Source organism: Symphodus melops (genome assembly GCF_947650265.1).
Source record: "Symphodus melops genome assembly, chromosome: 20".
Taxonomy (NCBI): Eukaryota; Metazoa; Chordata; class Actinopteri; order Labriformes; family Labridae; genus Symphodus; species Symphodus melops.
The window spans coordinates 10,509,897-10,528,980 of record NC_136710.1 but is presented as its reverse complement, the minus strand read 5'-3'; the positions used below and the strand labels follow the sequence as shown (position 1 = coordinate 10,528,980).

General features: G+C 42.3%; 2 protein-coding genes across 3 annotated transcripts; one reads left to right on the top strand and one right to left on the bottom strand.

The window, feature by feature from the left end:
* The first annotated feature begins 1,994 nt into the window (after positions 1 to 1,994).
* LOC306841553 (olfactory receptor 14A16) lies at positions 1,995 to 5,583 on the top strand. 2 transcript variants are annotated; one of them, XR_013781546.1, is made up of 2 exons: positions 1,995 to 3,778; positions 3,822 to 3,864. XR_013781546.1 is itself a non-coding variant. In XM_079371507.1 (2 exons), the coding sequence occupies exons 1-2, from the start codon at positions 2,178 to 2,180 to the stop codon at positions 4,770 to 4,772; spliced, it is 1,074 nt and encodes a 357-aa protein (XP_079227633.1). In that variant the 5' UTR covers positions 1,995 to 2,177; the 3' UTR covers positions 4,773 to 5,583. The 2 variants fall into 2 exon arrangements, 1 of the variants encoding a protein (XP_079227633.1); XM_079371507.1 differs by lacking the exon at positions 3,822 to 3,864 and adding an exon at positions 4,637 to 5,583 and having other exon boundaries at positions 1,995 to 3,115.
* Positions 5,584 to 6,239: 656 nt separating this feature from the next.
* Positions 6,240 to 18,320, bottom strand: acadvl (acyl-CoA dehydrogenase very long chain). Its single transcript, XM_079371506.1, has 21 exons — positions 18,182 to 18,320; positions 17,861 to 17,947; positions 17,697 to 17,754; positions 16,558 to 16,629; positions 16,092 to 16,164; positions 15,938 to 16,002; positions 15,673 to 15,807; positions 15,440 to 15,584; positions 14,812 to 14,941; positions 14,565 to 14,690; positions 14,273 to 14,471; positions 13,263 to 13,367; positions 13,064 to 13,150; positions 12,684 to 12,746; positions 10,574 to 10,675; positions 10,105 to 10,202; positions 9,433 to 9,505; positions 9,181 to 9,253; positions 9,022 to 9,094; positions 8,823 to 8,898; positions 6,240 to 7,491 (listed from the first exon to the last, which is right to left on the bottom strand). The coding sequence occupies exons 2-21, from the start codon at positions 17,932 to 17,934 to the stop codon at positions 7,354 to 7,356; spliced, it is 1,965 nt and encodes a 654-aa protein (XP_079227632.1). The 5' UTR covers positions 17,935 to 17,947; positions 18,182 to 18,320; the 3' UTR covers positions 6,240 to 7,353.
* Between the last annotated feature and the right edge of the window lie 764 nt (positions 18,321 to 19,084).

The window sequence follows — 19,084 nt, the reverse complement described above, 5'->3', positions numbered from 1 at the left end:
TTCGGTTTCTTTTCTCAGTAAGCGTGCCCCCTACTGTATTGGGCCAATAGAGCCAAACATTAAACTTGATCCATTTTTACAATGACAAACCAAATTTAAAAACAAAACAATAATAGAGGAAATTACGGTATATCCAGATGGCATGTTTTAAAGGTCGTTTAATGACTGGAAGCGTAAAATATAGGTGTATTTGTAAAGTGGTCATTTAAATGAGAGGGAAACAGCGATAAAGTACCACTGTAATTCAAAGACAGGTCAAACAGTCTCATTGTTTTAATTGCACTAACTGTGGCTTTACACTGGATTGATCAACTAAATGTATTTTTTAAGATGAAAACTTTAAGACACACGTGCTGAGCGCATTAAATATGAAATCTAAATATTACATTGAAAATTAGAATGTGTTCAGAAAAAATGCCTAATTTTTTTGTGATCAACAATTTTTATTGTTTTCCTTTTTCCCACCCCCCAAACATGACCTGACAAAACAGACATAAAATGCCCAAACATACATTTTAAGCAAACATACAAGAACAAAACAAGCAAACAGAAATGAAGCTTAGCGAAAGTTCAGCAAGGAAGACTTTAAGCGATCCACAATCAGGTTTCTCAGTCTCCACCACCAGGGTCTGGACTCCACGGGGGGGGGGGAAACTTGTAGAACTGTAGTGGTATGCAATTGTCCACAAACCCTCAGAGATTGCCCCTCTCCACTCACTGTATCACTCATTTACTATTCAATCGTGCTTTCTTGGTAAGATCTATAGCATGCTGCATTCACGTGCTGTCGGGCTTTGAACAACCCCATAAATTATAATCAGAATAGTTCATAAAAAACAGCGAATCATCTGACAACTAAATTTGGCCTTTGAGTTTCTTAAATTTATTTTCTGCATTTTTATTTTGAATATCAACAGCTTATATTGAAGTCGGTGCAACACACAACTATTATTAACACTAAACACGTAACTTATAGCCTGTTTGTTGTTGTACCTGCCTTGTACACGGGTTGGTGCAATAAGCTCATGTATTTTTTTCTGGACTAAATATAGTTTTTTTTTCGGCTACAGAACATAGTATGCATCATGACAGAAGATTATTACAGTTTAACATCTACTAGGCTATTCATTACTCATATTTTGAAAAGTAAATAGGCCTACATTGCAATATTAAGATAGTTGGACAACAGGGCACACAGATGTATTTTATTGTGAAGTATCACCAGTGGCTTCTTCAGGTTCTTTATACTCTCAAGTTAATTTATTGCTTAAAGTTAATTTATTGCTTTTAAAAAAGACGGTTGTCACGAGAAACAAGATTTTCTGGAGACTATTTTCAAAAAGGACAAACAGTCGTTGTCTGGGTGCATAGACCAATTTGACATAGTTTGACATGATGATGGCACCAGAGGAAGGCACGTGCATGGTCGATTATCAACTGGCTCTTTATCTCCACATTCAAAGGTTTTTTTTTTTTTTTTTGAGAAATCTCTTTCTCTGCAGTACAAACCAACATGTACAAATCCTATTGGAAGAACGAGAAGCCTACTCTTAAACGTTTGAGGAAAAATGTTTTGACCGGGGTTTCTTTATCATGTGGCAATATTACCCAAAATAAAGGTTTAGTTTTAACCCGTGTGCAATGGTTTTTCAGTGAACAGTCACGAGGGGCTCAGTTCGTTTCATTACTTCACTGGTTTAATGTTAACTGGACAAAAACTCAGCACGTGTGTATTTTATTGAATCGTTTGTTATCTGCCTTGTACACTAGGTGGTGATGAGCTCAATAATACAGAGAATCGATGGTGTTGGTATTTCTAAAAAAAAATAAAAAAAATAATAATATCATTGTGTGGGCCAAATTATCGTTTTTGTGTTAATATTTCTACCAGCTGTAAAAGTTTGAGCTAATTGAACTACGTCACATCTCTCTCTCTCTCTCTCTCTCTGTGTATGTGTGTGTGTGTGTGTGTGTGTGTGTGTGTGAGTGGGAGAGAGAGAGAGAGAGAGAGAGAGAGAGAGAGAGTTGATGGTATTGAATCAGCCTTCAGTCTTCATTGAGGCAGCAGCGAGAGAGGACAATGCGGCGTACTAACTTTATCACATCACAACCATCATCATCCTCTTCATCATCATCATTATACTTCTATAACTCCAGCCAAGCCCAGCTGAGGAATAATGTCACTCAACAACACCACGTCGTCCACAGAGGTAAGGGACTACACCTGCGTGCGTTTTTACGTCTCCACCGTGTCCTTCTCGGTGCTGCTTGTCTTCAACATCATCATCAACTGGACCATCGTGCGCGTGGAGCAGCTGCGGAGCCACGCGCGCTTTGTGATGGTTTTCCACCTGCTCGTGTCCGCCCTGGTCCACATGGGCACGAGCAGCATCTTCTACTATCAGATCCACCTGGACGCGCGCCCAGGACGCACCGCGTGTCTGGCCATGATCACCGTCCTAATCAGCAGCGCGTCAAACATCCTCCTGACGCTCACGGCGATGGCTTTGGATAGATACTACGCCGTGTGCCACCCGATGCGCTACACCTCCAAGTGCAGGTCAGCGCATTGGCCCTGGCTGCTGGGTGTCCTAACCTGGATCGTGGCCTTGATCATCCCTCTCAGCATCCTTTATCCGGACTCCCAGATGGGCTACACTGGGGAGTGCGGCCGGGAGCAGCAGAGAAAGGGTGAGCTTCAAAAGATACTCTTCATCGGCTTGTGTGCGCTGCTTATCCTGTACAGCTACGTGAGGATTTTCGTGGAGGGACGGAGGTTAGGTGTGCTCAACCGGCGCAACCGAACTGGCTGCAGGACAATCACTCTGCACGGGAGCCAACTTGCAGTTTACATCCTCCCAAACTTTGTAAGCTTCATTCTGACAATTTTGAACAGAAAGGACCTCATTAAACAGGAGACTAAAGAGCTCTCAGCCGTGGTTGTCTTCGCTTTCTTCAGTTTGGCACAGTGTGTTGCGCCAGTTGTTTACGGTTTGCGCAAAGAGGAACTCCTTGAGCAATTGGCTTACAGGTTCCCCTGCTGTGCCCCGTACTTCAAGAGTATCCTCGGCTGGACTGTGCACGTCAACTGGACAAACAGACGGCAACAATCACGGTACGTCCCTGATTTCTTTTAATTTCTTTTAGGCATTTGATATAAAATCCATGGTATGTATTGGTCCTAAAGCCTTTTGTCTGACAGGATACCGACAGGGGTGTGTCCGGAGGGGGGGGTGGGGGTGGACCGGGCCCCTTGTGATTTGACTGGCCACCCCAGGAGTTCCCAGAAAATCCTAACATGTGACTGGCTTATCAACTTTTGGGGCTGTGTTGCTGCTTGTAGTTTTTGTGGCGATGACACAATTTCTTTGGTTAAAGCAATGTAAACTGATTGAAGGAAGGAAAGTTATAAATGCTCACATGTTCCTCTGGTACGAATTAGTCATGAGCCTGGAGCCTGCAGATGAGTTTATTTGTCCACCATGTGCAGCTTCAGACTGCATGTTTTTTTTTTTTTTTAATCAATATGATAAAAGGAGAGCAGCCATGTTCAGGCTTTTATCTGATCAATATTTAAAGATAAACTATTTAAAACTAAGCAGAAATGTTTAATTAAATGAGATACAAAACCATTGAGTTAATTAGAAATTAAATATAAAACTAGGGGTTGAAATGACCATAACAGGGGTAAACAATATTAAAAGTCACATGAGATGTGTGGAGAATTTAACATCCTCCAGCTCATTTAAAACAAGAGATTTACTGAAGGGATAGAGGTGTTCACAATTAGCTTGTTCACGTTCATGCTGAAGGTTAGACAGGCTATTTACTTTGATATGAGTTTCAGGTCCATGCAGTAAATATGACGATATCACCAGCCATTAGTTAAATAAAATAAACAGCCAGCATGACTCTGTACAATAGTAACTAAACACATTCAGCAGCACTGATAAGACTGACAGACTTCCTGTTGTCTCTGCCGTTTGCCAGGCTATCTCAACTCTGAACAGATTAAACGGCTATGGCTCAGTGGTAGAAGGTAGGGGGTTTGATTCCCAGCTGCTGCAGCAACATGTCCGACGTGTCCTTGGGCATAACACTTAACCCTGTATTGCTTCCGCTGAGTCGTCAGCGGGGTATGAATGTTTATGAATGGGATTAGTTACTTCCGATGGTCTTGCTACACAGTAGCCTCTACCATCAGTGTGAATGTGTACGCGGACCTGCTGTGTTAAAGTGCTTTGAGTAGTCAGAAGACTAGAAAAGTGCTATACAAGCTCAAGTCCATTTACCCTTCAGTCTATTTTCCATTAAACTGACTACACACGACATGATTTAAACAGTCTTTTGGATAATCTAAGCAAGTTTGCTGTTGATTTACAGACATATTGTCCAATATACATACAACCTAAAATAGTCAATGTCTTCAATACAACACTTCATAAAACACAGTGGAATATTATAGCTTATGTCCCATTGACCTATAGCCTACTTACAGCGTCACCATAACCACTTATGAACTTGAAACCATCATAGTGTCAGAACAGATCTTTCCCCACACTTTTATAAAGGGTGCAGATGAGTAGCTGAATCTATTGTTGTTTCAGTTTTATGTTACTTTTTTTTTCTTCTTCAGGGAACGAACTCTGACTGCGCAGACCATCATCTCACTGGAGGTCCCGCAAGGCCCAGAGGACGAGGAGGAAACGAGGCGAATGTCAGGAGTTCCCCATGAGATGGACTCATGTCAGGGTGATATGGAAAATGCCTGATGTGAAAAAGCATCATCAGGATCCCGACTGTCACGGGACCGCTCAAATATATGACTTTTGTTCTCAGCTGAGGCCTTGGGGAACTAAAAAGAGCCTTGTTGGAATATATTGTCCACTTTTACAAGTTTTTTCTTTACCAGAGTTTTGAGCTGTAGCCACACATTGCAGCCATGCTGTCAGCAAAAACAAAAGATGTGGTTTCTAAGACATCAGCAGTATCTCTTCTGAGTCTGTTTTTTCTCTCCAGGCCAGAGATTTAAGCTTCTTCAGATCACAAGTTCTCATGACATGAAATAAAAATAGACCTGCATCATTTGGGATTATCAGGTCTGGGATGGACGATACTTAAATTTATTGTCTGGTGAATGTTCTGTCCAAGTTTTTAGTGTAACCTCGTGAATATCAGAGTTTTTAGTTAATTGTGATGAAAATGTCGCAGCTGAAAACATCCAGAACGGTTAATTAGACAAAAAATGTTTCACTACAGTGTTTGGTGTTTGATTGTGTTGTACAGTGTAGGAGGGTCGATGCTAACAAAGTGGGCAGTTGTGTGGGCATGTAGCCCGGAAAATTCATGCCATTGTTAATGTTTAACCATTAAAAGCTTACAGTTTAACATGTTGCACGTGACTGTCAAAGAATTAGCATATAAAATACTTTAGGCTAACAAGAAGCCTTGTGATAATAAAAGTATGCTAAGTGATAACCTAGCTTAAAGAAGCAGGAAAGTCCATGCCCATTTTTAACAGGCTGCATAGCTTTAGAAAGAGCATTGTTTGACAGTTTCCTTTTCCCTCTTTACTAAGCTAACTGGATTAGCGTCACATTAACATGATACCCTTTTGTAATGTTTTTTCTAGCATAGTGTGCCCTAAGGAAAAAGCTTCATTGCTTATTCAATGTTTACCGCAACAAGAGGAATTATATAATGGAGGAAGTGTCTACAAAAAAATCGTTGGTTCGACCTAAGAGGTTGTTTTTTTTGATGAGTTACACATCAATGGGGAATTCACAGGATTTAACCCCAGGACTGATAAAGAGCAAAGGTCTCTTGCCATTTCAGTCTTGTGTGCTCACGGTACCAACACCATAATACTCAACTCAGTACAGAGAAAGAAAGGGGTCGACATTACTGCACGCATGCACAACCAGCCTTTGAAAAGCGAGGCTCTTACTGGCATCACTGCAGCATTTTTTTTTACACTGGAACTCAAGCTGCAGAACTGAAAGCAAAATTGCAGAAATAGGATATTAGCTTGGCAGGATGTAAAAAAAAAAAAAAAACCTTCTGATTTTTCTTTTCTTTTTTTGAGCTGAGCTTCAACTATGGCATTCCTGGTACAAGTTAATAAAACTGAAAGAGCCTTAAAACTTTACAAGTTTATCCTCTAAAGTGAATCTTTAAAACACATCTCAAGAAAACTGAATTTAAAGTCACATTTATCATTAAGCACATCTGATAAAATGTTTGATGAATTCATAGTTTATTAATCCAAACTAGTTAACATTTTGCACGAAAAAAAATAAAAACTTAAACCAGCACCATGTTGGATAAGTACTCACAGGACTGTGGCTGAAACAGCAGCAGCAGCGTTTGTCCCCATACAAGTTCAAGTGAAGCCGAGAATGTGCAGAACTAGTTTAAGTTTGATAAATGCTTGAACACCCTTTGATGGAAAGGGTTACCGTTTCTGTGCAAGAGACCTTTTCTTAGAAGTTTCAGGTTTATTTTCAACACTTAAGAGTTAGTGAGTCCTACAACCTTCAACACAAGTGAAGAACATTTTGCATTGCTGGACTAAAGTCATCTTAAAACAAAGACTGAAATCTCATGAAGGTTTGAAGAGTTCTGTGGACCGGTTTTGTAAGGCTTGAGGTTTTAACTCCGGACGTTAATGTTTTTGTGATGAGCATGGAGTAAGCTTTTTCAACATGCAGAAAGGCATTAATGAACACAAACACCACACTGGTATATACATTTGATCTTGACTGTGTAAAGAACTACAGAAAAAAACGTTACATAGATGAGTTAACAGATTCTTCCGTTGCTTGGCAACCAATGTAGTTCGTACAGAGAAAACAAAAATACCATTACTTACAACTTATTACAATCATTATGTAACGATTTAACAAATAAACAGTTCCTGTCATGCAGGCTGAGAGACAGCAGATTGTCATGTTTGAGTCTTAAAGTCATCAGCTGCTTTACATGCAGATTAGAAGAAATCTCTGTTTAAGCTCAAACTGAGAACCCTTTCCCAAAGTGTTGATAACTTGAGCTGTTATTGAATAAATAATGCTGGAGAAAGTTTTTTTTTTTTTTTTAAAAGGAGACTGAAAATAAATACAAGTGTGACATCTCAGCACGACGCTGCAGACGAGGACTCACTGAGCCCCCGGATGATGAGGGGCCTAAAGATACGTTTCACTGATTAAAACGTGTGATGAAGCACTGATGGTGATCATAAACTTATCTAGGAGGACGAGGCTTACATGACCCAGAGCCTGCTTAGAGATCCAGAAAGGTTAGAAAAAAAAAAAACCCGACAGACATGGAGATATGAGGGGAGGGCGCTGCGTTTTAGAAACCCAGAGGGTGAGGAGCCACCACACCACCGTTCTGCACCACGGCAGAAGAGATGGCCTGCATGTTCTTGAAGAGCTGTTTGGACTCACTGGAGCGCAGAGTCTTCAGGTCCCTCATGATCCTGTCATAGGCCTGAGGGAGAGAGGGAACATTCAAAGTCAATCCTCAAACTCGTTGTCTTGAGATGACACTACAGTGGGCCGCCAGGATGTACTTTTAGAGACGTAGCATTAGCTTCGTTAGCTTGTCAATTTTTTTTCTGCAAACAGTTAATGAGAGAATTTCAATAGGGCTGCATTAATTTATGATTTTACTGTTATTGAATCTCAAAAGTCTGAATTATTAGCAATAAATGAGAAAGATTTTTGGCTTTTTCACTCATGCATGTGTACCGGTACTTACTTTATTACACCATGCAGCCAGTATAGGCCTCAACAGCGTAGTTCCAGAAGTAAAAATCCCATTTATTTACTCCATAGTGGAAATGATTATTAGTTATAATGTCATAACCATCCAAAGCAGACTGACCACGAGCAAACGTGCAAATTGAAGTCATAAAACACTGTTTATTCGCAATACTGGGGCAAAGAACTACACTACCCATGATCACAGAGTGTCAGAGCGACATCTCTGATTGGTGGAGCTCGCTGTAAGCATGGCAATGTTTCCCACCCCTCTGCACCTTTTCTCTGTTCTTTAATGCCGTTTATGAGCCGGATCAAACGTGTTACAGTCACGAGTATTACGGTAGCTGGTTGTCATGGTTACAGGCTCTGATCTCTTTATAGGAGGATTTTGTCAAATGTCATTGGAGGATTGAAATGGGGAAATTTACCTCCGGAAACAGAGCTGTGGAAAAAGTGGGCGGTCACTGTTGAATGAAGCCACTCTCATATATTTTAAGTAGCGATGTAATGATTCAGTGAACTCACGATACAATACTACCAATTATAACCAAAAAAACACATTCCTTTAAGGACTGCTAACCCGCTTGTGTAAATGTGTGTAGTTCCTTTCTTCTTGTAATATTTGCACACAGTTTTTGTCTTGTCAGTTATTTTCTCTGCTCTTTCATTTCCTGTCTTCGGGGAAGCCAAAACACTTCCACACTTCTGATTTAAGAGATGCTGGTGCTTCCTTAATTTCTAAATCTTGCTCTCCAGCTGCTCACGCTCATCATATTATTGCTATTTATTTTTCAAGAGTACCGACTTAAACCTTGACACCTTGAATTGATTTTACAATTAATCTTTACATAACTAGTTTTCAAGTACAATGCCAAAGCTAGCTGAAAGCTAACTCGGTTTAGCACGTAGAGCACAGAGCTAGCTTGGCACTGTCCCGGCAACAACAATTCATTCAACATTTCTAACAGAAGGTGTTATGACTGTCGCAATGGTAAGCACCTCATTTTAAAGTGTCATCATGCAGACACGTTTCCGAGGCTTTGACTGAGATCTTACCTCCACACACCAGGTCTCACACAGCACCTTCTCATGCTGAGCTGAGGGAGAGCCCTGGCTCAGAGCGCGTGAAGCTCTGCAGGGGAAACAAGGAACACAAAGAAATGTCACGTTCAGGTGGCGTAGGTGTGGATATGATGGGTCAAAGAGTGGGAGTAAAAAACACAAGGTGGGAGTTTGATTTGATGTCTCTGTGTACCTGGACAGAACTACAATCATGCCGTAGAGGTCGATGGCACTGTCTGCGACTCTCTTCAGTACAAACTGTTCATCTGTAACGAGAGATATCTTGTTGAGATGACTTTTGACACCGCTACAGAAACACCATTAAGTCTTCAAATATCTGTCACACGCTCACCGATGATCTTCTTGCCGTGTTTCATCAGCAAGTCCTCGACGACTCCTCCGAACTGCTCGATGGCTTTCGTGGTCTAGACATCGAAACGGAAAAAAATTAAGAGGAAGGAATACACCCGCTTTCAATAAGACCCAAGACTGTACGTGCCCGGAAAACTGTCACTATAACATCTCATGTCTTGTTCACGAGGCGCTTTCTCTGAGCCCCGAAAAAGAAAACGTTTGGAATACAGAAAGTGAAAGTGTAACACACCAGTTCTCCGCTGTGTGCGAGCTCAGGGTGAACAGTCCCCTGCAGGGTCAGTCCTGTCCCCAGTCCGGCCTTTCTACAGAGACAACAAAGGTGTAAAAGAAACTGGTCAGCAGGGTTACAATCCAACATTTTTTTTTAACATTCAGTGTGGTGAAAAGTAGAACAACAATCCTGTTCTACACTGGATGTGTTCTACGATAGTTTATGCAGTGTTGACGGGACGCGTTCTCGATAAGGCTCAAATGTCCGACGAACAGTTTTAGGCTACTTCTTGTAGTTCTGCAGGTCAGAGGTCAGTGCGTCCTGCAGGTCAGTGTTTTATGCCTTTGTAGAAGACAAAAAAAAAAGTGGGTAGGACAAATGAGCAGCTTTAGAACAATCCAAACAAGCTGTGAAACCTGCTGTCACACACTGAGCTCAGCACAAACTGAGCTGCTACAGGAAGCTTTCAATCACTGAAGAGTGAAGAGTGCAGGGAAGTGCGAGAATGAGTCGTCTTTGTGCATCAACCAATGCATAGATTTCCTTTTTAGTTCTCGGGTGATGATGGATTGAAGTGATAACAGCCTCATGCTGGATGATTCACATAGATCACAAAGGAAGTCCCCGCCTTGTAACAGGAGGAGACTGAAGAGTGAGAGTGAGAGTGAGAGTGAGAGTGTGTGTGGAAACCTTTTGGCTCTCTTGGTGATTTCTCCAGCGAGCAGCCCAGCGTTGCCAATGGGGTTCTTCAGAGCCTTCTGTAAGCTCTTCAGCTGGATACCAGCACTCTGGAAGGGGGGGGGGGGGGGCAGACACACAGGATTCATCAGCAACAGAGCAACTTCCTAAAAGCTCCTCACTCAAATACCACCTGCAATCTACTGCATCTGCAATCCAACAAGAGACGTTTTGAGTTTTGCACAAGGCTGCAGCAGTAGAACAAGTATGGTGAAATTTTAAAACTCTGAAGATGCAAAACTTTCCTGATAAAAAAAACAAACAAAAAAAGAAAAACACAGGAAGTCATGTCGAGAGTTTCAAACGGCAATCAAAAAAAAAAAAAGAAGAACTTTCTTTCTGCCAGATATCTGTACTTTTCCACCCAGACGTTTGCAGATGGGCTGAATCCGAGAGAGGAAACACAAAGAGAGAAGTTCACCTGGAAGCCGTTGAGGGCCACAAAGAGCCTCAGGATATCGTTGGTGCCCTCGAAGATACGGAAGATTCTCAGATCCCTCATCACTCTCTCCACCCCGGCATCCTGCAAACAAAGAACATGATGACTCATCATCAGAGACAGCGTGATGTGCTTTCAAAAGTAGAGATGCGGTCGATAAAGTCTAACCCAACAACAAGTGAAATGTATCTGTAAAGAGTAAGAATGCAGCTAATCACACATTTCTTTCTCTAAATCTCTATTTAAGAACATTTGTGTTTAGAAAACTACAAAACAAGCTGGGTAAAGGATCAAATATGTGACAGACACAGGAGCTTTGTCAGTAAGCGTCGAGGACTAGTTCAAAAATACGGGAAAGGTAGCTGTGACGTTTTTCTCTTCCGATTCTGCATGTGAAAGTCACGGCAGCTATAAATAAACAAGTTGCTGCAGTTCTGTCTGTGAGAGCAGAAATGAAAAAGCTCTGGGATTATTTCTGACTCTTTGCTGAAATGAAACTCTGAGTCAAAATGTGTTGTTCGTCCCCCCCACCACCACCCACCCACCCCTTCCTTTGAGACACACACACATTCACATTAGCCTCTAAAAACCTGAAGTTAGCATTAGCATCATAATAAATTTGATGTTTAAAATGACTTGCATTTCATTGTCAGCTAAAATGAAGGTGTGATTTTGAAGTGTCCCATGACTCAAAGAAGTTTCCAGGGCATTGAGAAGCTAGCAAAGCGTCTGTTCCAGATGTGGCTTCTGTTTTATTTTAAGCAGAGACTCTTCATCGCCCCCATTCCTTCAGCTGGCTTCTACCGGCCTATTCTAGTGAACCGACCGGAGGTTGTTTTTTTTAACCTGATAGGAGAAAGAAACTTGTGGTATCAGTGGGACGGCCTACATAAACCACTATTTTAACATTGTACGTGACTTTCCGAGCCACGGGGCTGGGGGGGGGGGGGATTGTTTGGTGTCTTCTTCCTGTATGCTAATTAAGGTGACTGAGAAAATAAACAAGAAACTATAGCAAGAACAACATGAAGACCACACAGCAGAGCATGTGTGTCACAGTAAATGTTTTTGTTTCTGCTTCTCTTTGCCCACATATTGTGCATCTGTTTAAAATAGCCTGGTGGTTCACTTCTCATTCTTGCTCAGTGTAAACTTGCTACTCTCTTGTCCTACTTATTAGCAGCTGGTAAACAAACCACTGCTGATGATGTGAGTCCATGCTGTTTAAAAGTCGTTGCACACTTTGTGTTTAGCGGCACAAACTTATGCCAGAAACTATTTTGTTACTTTGAAAACTATTTAAACCTATTAAGAGTAACATTAAAAAAAAAAAAAAAAAAGATAGGTTTTCTAAAAGTGTAAATACAGTAAGTCTCAGAGCTCACAAAAACATGTCTTTGAAGCTTTTTGTTCTAAATCCAGTCTGATCCTGTATTTGATCATGTTTCTAAACCCCTCTATTTCAGCCGTGCGCAGAACAAGCTGTTTCTGTGTCTGTAGCTTTAAATGCAAATGAGCTGTCTGACCACGCCCCTCTGTGGAAGGGTTTGGGCAGCTCTGGGTTTCTTGCCCAATGTCTGATTGTGTAGAGGCAAAAGGCGAACTCAGAGGGCGGAACAAACACCTAGCTGTGGGAGTGTCACCCATCTGGGGGCGGGGTTACTGCCCTTTGTGATGTCACAAAGAGAATATCTCCAAACGGCCTGTCGCACACATTTTCTGAAAAGTGGAGCAAGCAATACACAGAGAGGAGGGACTTCTTGTCATTGTGGGGTTTGTAGAGGCCAGAGACACATGTTAGTGCTGTGTTAAAAACACTTGGTAAAATGTATTTTTCTTTATATATGACCTTTGTCACAGGTTCCAGCTAAAAGAACAATCATTATTGGAGGGGAATCAATAGCATGAACCAATACATCAAAGAGCTCTCAACGTGTTGCTATGGGAAAATCTTCCACCCATAGCAACACATGAAACGTAATGGTAATTTCAAATATTCGTTTTCAATGGATTGTTAAATGCAAAAAAAGAAAAACTAGTCTAATGTTTTTTGTCATGCAGCTTCACACTGAACCCTCGACTTAGTGCTCACCTTCATGAAACCCATGCCGCCCATAACTTGAATACACTCGTCAGTCACGTGCCAGGCTGCTTCCTGTCACAATGAAAAAAACAAAGAGAGGACACAGAGAGGCAGGTCAGTTTTATCTTGGCTAAACACAAACTCAAAAAATCATCTTAGGCCAGCAAACAAAGCCTGGAGAGCCGTATATTTCCTGTGTACACTCCTCGAGGCTTCCACAGAATAAGGAACACTATAAACATTATGAAAGAGGTGCAGGACTTCCCTGTACCCTCACTTGTGTAAGAAGAAGTAAATTACTGTTTGATAAAAAGAGATAGAATTCTGGGAACTTTGAGCACGTCTGGTTTGTAAGTTAAATAAGAAAGGCTGGTGTTATGACTTCTTACAGAGGCAAAGATCTTGCTGATGGCAGCCTCTATCTGAAACTCAGTGGCTCCGCTGTCCATGTTGCCGCTGATCATGTAAGCCATCGACTGCAGGAAGACAAAGGAAGTGAAGTCAGCTTTATCGTCTGACAGCTTTAGTTGCATAAAGTCGAGATAAATGTGAAAAAGTTGTGAGTCAGTGTGGTTTATATCGTCTGACCTCAGTAACATACTGCAGCACGATCATGCGAGCGATCTTCTCCTGGATGGCTCCGTAGTTGTGGATCTTGTTCCCAAACTGGGTTCTGTTCACCGCGTGATCCACCTAGTGGAGAGAGGGAGCATTGCAGTCACACAGCATGAACGCTCCCTCCTCATTTTAGAGTTGATACAGAATTTTAAAAACGTTTTCCCCCCCCATCTAAGTCTTGTTGTTCTTGGGGGGGGTTTTTTTGCATAAAGAGGAAGTTTTTGCAGTCCACATGAAGAGGGCGGGGCCAGAGTTGCGGTGAAACTCTGAGACAGAGGCTCAGCCTGTGAGACCACACAGACGCTGTGGTTCGAGAGAAATGTCACAACAACTGCAAACAATTCTGGTGAAGGTAAGTGTGCGGGGGGGGGAAACAGTTGTGTGTCTGTTTATTACACCTTTACAGTGCGTCGGAAAAAATGCGACTCACACACTGCACCTCTAACTCAATCGATAAAGTGTTTCCTCTTCACACTGAGAAACATCAAGACTTATTCATTTACCTGCACACACACTGTCCTGTCACTCAAAAACAGAACAACGCTTTTTTTAAAAATACTTTATTTCAAGAAGAATCCCAACAGTCAAACAGCCAGTTAGAGCTCGGAGATGTGGGCGAAAAACACCGGCTTCTTTTTTGTTCTTTTTATGTTGAACTGCTCGCCTGAACTGCTCACTGAGTCGGTCTCTGCTGTGAGTGAGACGTCTGCTTGTGTGACAGCATCAGTCATTCAACACCCCCCCCCCCCCCCAACGAAGAAACGTGAACAGAGCACGCTTTAACCTTTGGTGCTTGGAAAGCTCAGCAGGAAGTTGCGATGCAGAGATACGCCACAGTAGCTACAAGTCAGGGTATTTCCCATAAACCCACACGGTAGAGAATTCAAGAGTAAGTGAGGTGTGGCTCAGACGATGCAGACGACACAGTCTGCTGCGCTTACACCGCTTCAGTTCTGTTTCCCGAACGCTCGTCTACTCACAGCTTTAGCGATGACGCCCTTCATGGTTCCGGAGAGGGCCGCAGCCATGCCGAAGCGTCCGTTATTCAGGATGTTCATGGCCACCTTGAAACCTCCGCCCAGCTCGCCCAGCAGGCATTCGGCCGGCACGCGAACGTTATCAAAATACACCTCTGCTGTGTTGGAGGCCTTGATGCCCATTTTCTTCTCCGGGGGGCCGCTGTGGTTACAAAGACGGAGGTTTGAAATGAACGTCACACAACCGAGTCGAGGAATGGGGTGATAAAAAAAAATAAATAAAAAGTGTGCTCACTGTGTCACTCCTCCAAAGCTCCTTTCCACGATGAAGGCAGAGATCTTGTCCTTCATCTCTCCAGTCTTTGGATCCTTCATGGGCGTCTTGGCGAACACCGTGAAGATCTCAGAAATGCCTCCGTTGCTGAAAAGGAGAGAAAAAGAGCCGAATGGAAGATCTGCTATCAATTTAGTTGTACAACTCCACCCCCTAGTGGCGAAAGTTAAAAACGCAGAGGAGGTTGAATATTCCTGCGCGTCCTTACCTGATCCAGATCTTGCTTCCGTTCAGGGTGAAGTACTTTCCACATTCGGACTGGACGGCTACGGACCTGATGGAGGCGGCGTCAGAGCCGCTGGCTGGTTCAGTGAGGCAGAAGGCGGCGATAGTCTCACCTGCAGAGAACACACACACACGATACATGAGGTTTCTTCTCCTTCGTCCTCTCTTGGCTTTAGAGATGAACGACTTAGAAACACGAGCAGGATGAAAGATCTGTCTGGATCGTTTCCTTATTGTTAAAAAAAAAAAAAGATGAAAAACAAAAAGAACTGATCTGTCTGAAGCCTTTTTAAGATTCTTTTTTTATTTGAAAATGACGCCTGAAATTTTAATGCTGTGCAAATCGGCTATGTCTATACTCTGTTTGCAAATTCAAATAGTATGATCATGTTTGGACGCTCAAAGACATCAGGGACAGGAGATGTGTTGTTTTTCTTCCAGGCTGTAAACATGTGTTCAAATATCTTTTAGACTTCCTGAAGTGGACTCTTCTGCAGGATTTTCTACTTCCACACTTGCTTCATTTTTTTTTTCCAGACTGGATTTCCTGCTCGTTCAGAACTGGTTATTGGACGTTCAAAGAGCTCCTCATGTGAAGCTTTTCTTCTCACCTGAGGCAAGCTTCGGCAGGTACTTCTCCTTCTGAGCTGCATTCCCAAAAAGCAGGATGCCCTTGAAGCCGATGGACTGGTGGGCACCCAGAGTGATGCCGACACCCAGATCGTGGCTGCCGACGATCTCGACGAGGCGGGCGTACTGTGGTACGGACATTTCGCATTAGATGCATTCGGATAACAAGTCTTCAGGTGATTGAATGATGTAGAGCGAGATGTTCTGATCGAACCTGCGTGTTTGTGAGGCCGAGCCCACCCAAGTCTGCGGGCACCTGCAGGCCAAAGGCACCCATCTCCTTCAGGCCCTGCATGGTCTCATCCTCCACTTTCTCCAAGGCGTCGTTCTTGGCGGGGTCGTTCACCTCCTGCCAACCAGAAGCAAAAACACAAAGCATGCTGGGTAAGAAAGAGAGATTTTGGAGAGAGGCTGCGTCAGTCAATTTATCTCATGCCCCCCCCCCCCCTCTCCAAAAAAAAAAAAAGTTTGAAACTTACCTCGAAAAACTTGCTGACGGGCCCCACGAGCTCACGGAGGAACTGCTCCTGCTCGTTGTTCATGACTAAAGCACAAACTCATGTTACGGCTCTGCGTGAGCTTTGAAAAGATTCACTGAGTCGACACATATGAACACTTTATCATCCGTGATACCTGAGGGGTAGGGAAACACCTGGGCGGTCTGAATCTGTCCTTTGAAAATGTTGACGGCGAAAGACCTGGACTCCTGTCGATAAAAGAAAAAAAAAAGAGTCCAACACAGATAAGAGTGTAAACAGTCAGTATGCTAACGACACTTATGACATTTATTACCATATTACAGTAATCTTTCATCAGCCATGTTACAGGCACTGTTCAATAAAAGGTTTTCCAGTAAGCTACGCACTTGTGGATGCGTTTAATTAAAAGTTTAAAAACCCGTTTTTGTGTAACGTCTTTCTGTGTAAATAGCTCATGTTACAACATGGACACCTGCGGCTCGTAAACAAGTGAGGCCTATTTATGTACAAATACATTTACTTATTCTTAGCCGGTGCGGCTTATATCCAGGTGCGCTCAATAGTCGGGAAATGACGGGAGTTACAATAACACAACAAGAAGAGGAAGAAAAATGACATACAGTATCGGCTGCCTTCTTTTCAACTTGAGCTGCAGCCTCAGCGCTCACCGCCGCAGGTTTCTCCAGCACAGCCTGAAGGGAGATTTTAGAGAACAGACAAAAAAAACAAATAAGAAAACAAACAAATTAAAGAGCTTAAATAAACCCCCCCCCCAAAAAAAACACATGGAGTGTTTACTGAACATACACTGCAAGCTTTCTGACAACTTCCTTTGTAGTGGACATGCTGATCATTTAGAAAGCTAACGGCCGCGGTCTGGCACCCGCCCATCCAACAGAAAGCAGAACAATCCACGTCCAAACAAAAGTCTCCCCCCCCTCATTTTTAGAACAAGCTTCATCCTCTGATTAGCCTCCCTATGACGACGTTTTCTCTATTTACATCTGGAATAGTCGCTGATTTGAATTGCCGTCAAAATTGCTGAAGTCGATGCGCTCCTTAACTCCCCTGCGTGCTGTCATCGTCTGGAGGAAAAACACACGAGCACAGAGTGTCTGCAACATGCATGGAGGAAACGTCGACTGACCTTTACGTTTAAGAACGCAGAAAACCACAAGCTGAGTGTGTGTGCAGTTCATCCCTTCAAACACTCGATGACATCACTCGGTCTAATGAAAGTGCAGGGTACCGTTTATGTCTGTGTTGTTGTTTATGGGGGGAAACAGCTGATATAACACTGAGGATGGTGGACAGGTCGCCACAGAGTCTAGTACTGAACAGAATTGATGTAGTGAGAGAAAATAACAAAACACTGCCTAACATGCAAAAGACAAAAAGTGATGTAAGACACTAATATAAAGTCATTCATGTGCTACAAAGAAACAAAGGACAAAACATTTGCGTCACAAATCACATCTGCATGAAGCACAACACGAAAGTTTTCCTGTAAGGAGTGCAGTCACCCACTTCTTCTCAGAGTCACCTTTATGGTACCACGTGATCAGTGAACTTTCCCCCACTTCCAGCTGTCAGTGTTATATCAGCTCGCCTGTCTGATGCCAAACAAGGACACCCAGCAGCCTCCACATCATCACCCAAACACAGAGTATTTAACAAACAGGAGCTCATGCTCATTTATTCTGAACATGTGTTATAATGTATAATGTTAGTCTGATTTATAATGTTCGCATGTTGTTACCTCTGCTGCTTGGGATGCGTAGAGACGAGCAGCAGCAGCTCCTGCATGACGCTGACCTCTGTAACACATTCATCATTTATAAGGTGATTTTTGTTCTCTCTATGTGAAGTTTAAAGAGAAGATCACTTCCATGTCCGTCCAAGCTCAAACATTAGGTTACTTACCCAGAGAGGACGGGAGGCATCCTGAGCATGGCGCCGCACAGGGCGGAAGACTGGCTCACTTTACGAAGCAACATGATTCACTTTGTTCTACAGGAGACAAAAAAAATAAACCAAATACTCTTAACTTTTCTTTAAAAACGACCAAACAAATCATCAAACAATGATAGCAGGTAAAAGGTCTGAGCAGGGATGGAAGCTAGCAACTAGCTGTGTAATGACGCGGTCTGGCTGTTTTGTAACTTGAATTATCGCTTTAAAAAAGGGAAACAAAATAACCCTGTTTAATAAAATAAATCAATAATATCCATGTGTAGTTGTTACCTGAGCTGATTTAAAACTGGCACACGTCCTCTGCGTCCGAGCTTGAGCCGTCTGTCCCTCTCGATGACCCGCGACAGTTTCACCCAATTTTTCCTGCTAAAGCAAAGCACGGTTCCCCGGATGACGCTTGTAACGCCGCAGTGCTTCATGGGATACGTAGTATTAAAGTGTAGGCGGCTTCCAGTCGGACGATTTCTCCGAGGAGCAGAAGTTTACCGTTAAACGCACAACGACGTTACCTTTATAAATCTTTTAATCTCGTATTTCTCTTCATTTCTTCTTCATTTGCTTCTGAGCGGTCAATAACCTCCATAAAGCCAACACACTGTAAATAAAGACCTCACAGTTCAGTTCAAGAATAAAACTGACAGCATCCCATAGATATCAACAGCACAGGCTTACATTCAAGTGTTCAGTCACCATTAACATCGTATTAATACGAAGGTAAGGTAAAGTGCACACATACATTATCCCGTTTTAGATTCAAATTAAATCCTGATTTATAAACCCCAAGAAGGCAGATGTCCTGTTACCCCACCGCCTCTGAAAACTAAAGATCAATAACTGTACTCTACAGGCTTTGTATCTAAAGTTTATACCAACTATTGATTTCTCAAGACAAGAATTAGTATAAAAGGTACTTGAGTATATAACTGAAAATATTTCACAGCTCTGTGCTACATACATAAATACAATTGAGGTATCCACAAAAAAGGTTTTCATTTTACTCTGAAAATAAATTCAAACTTTTTTTCTTAAAAAGTGGAAGAAATATGACAAAAAAAGGAAGCCTTTGGGTACATAAATAGGCAAAAGCATTTTTCACAAAATGTCCATGCGTCTCACACCATCATTCACATTTGATCCGATCTTAAAAAAAAAAAAAAAAAAGCTCAAACTGAA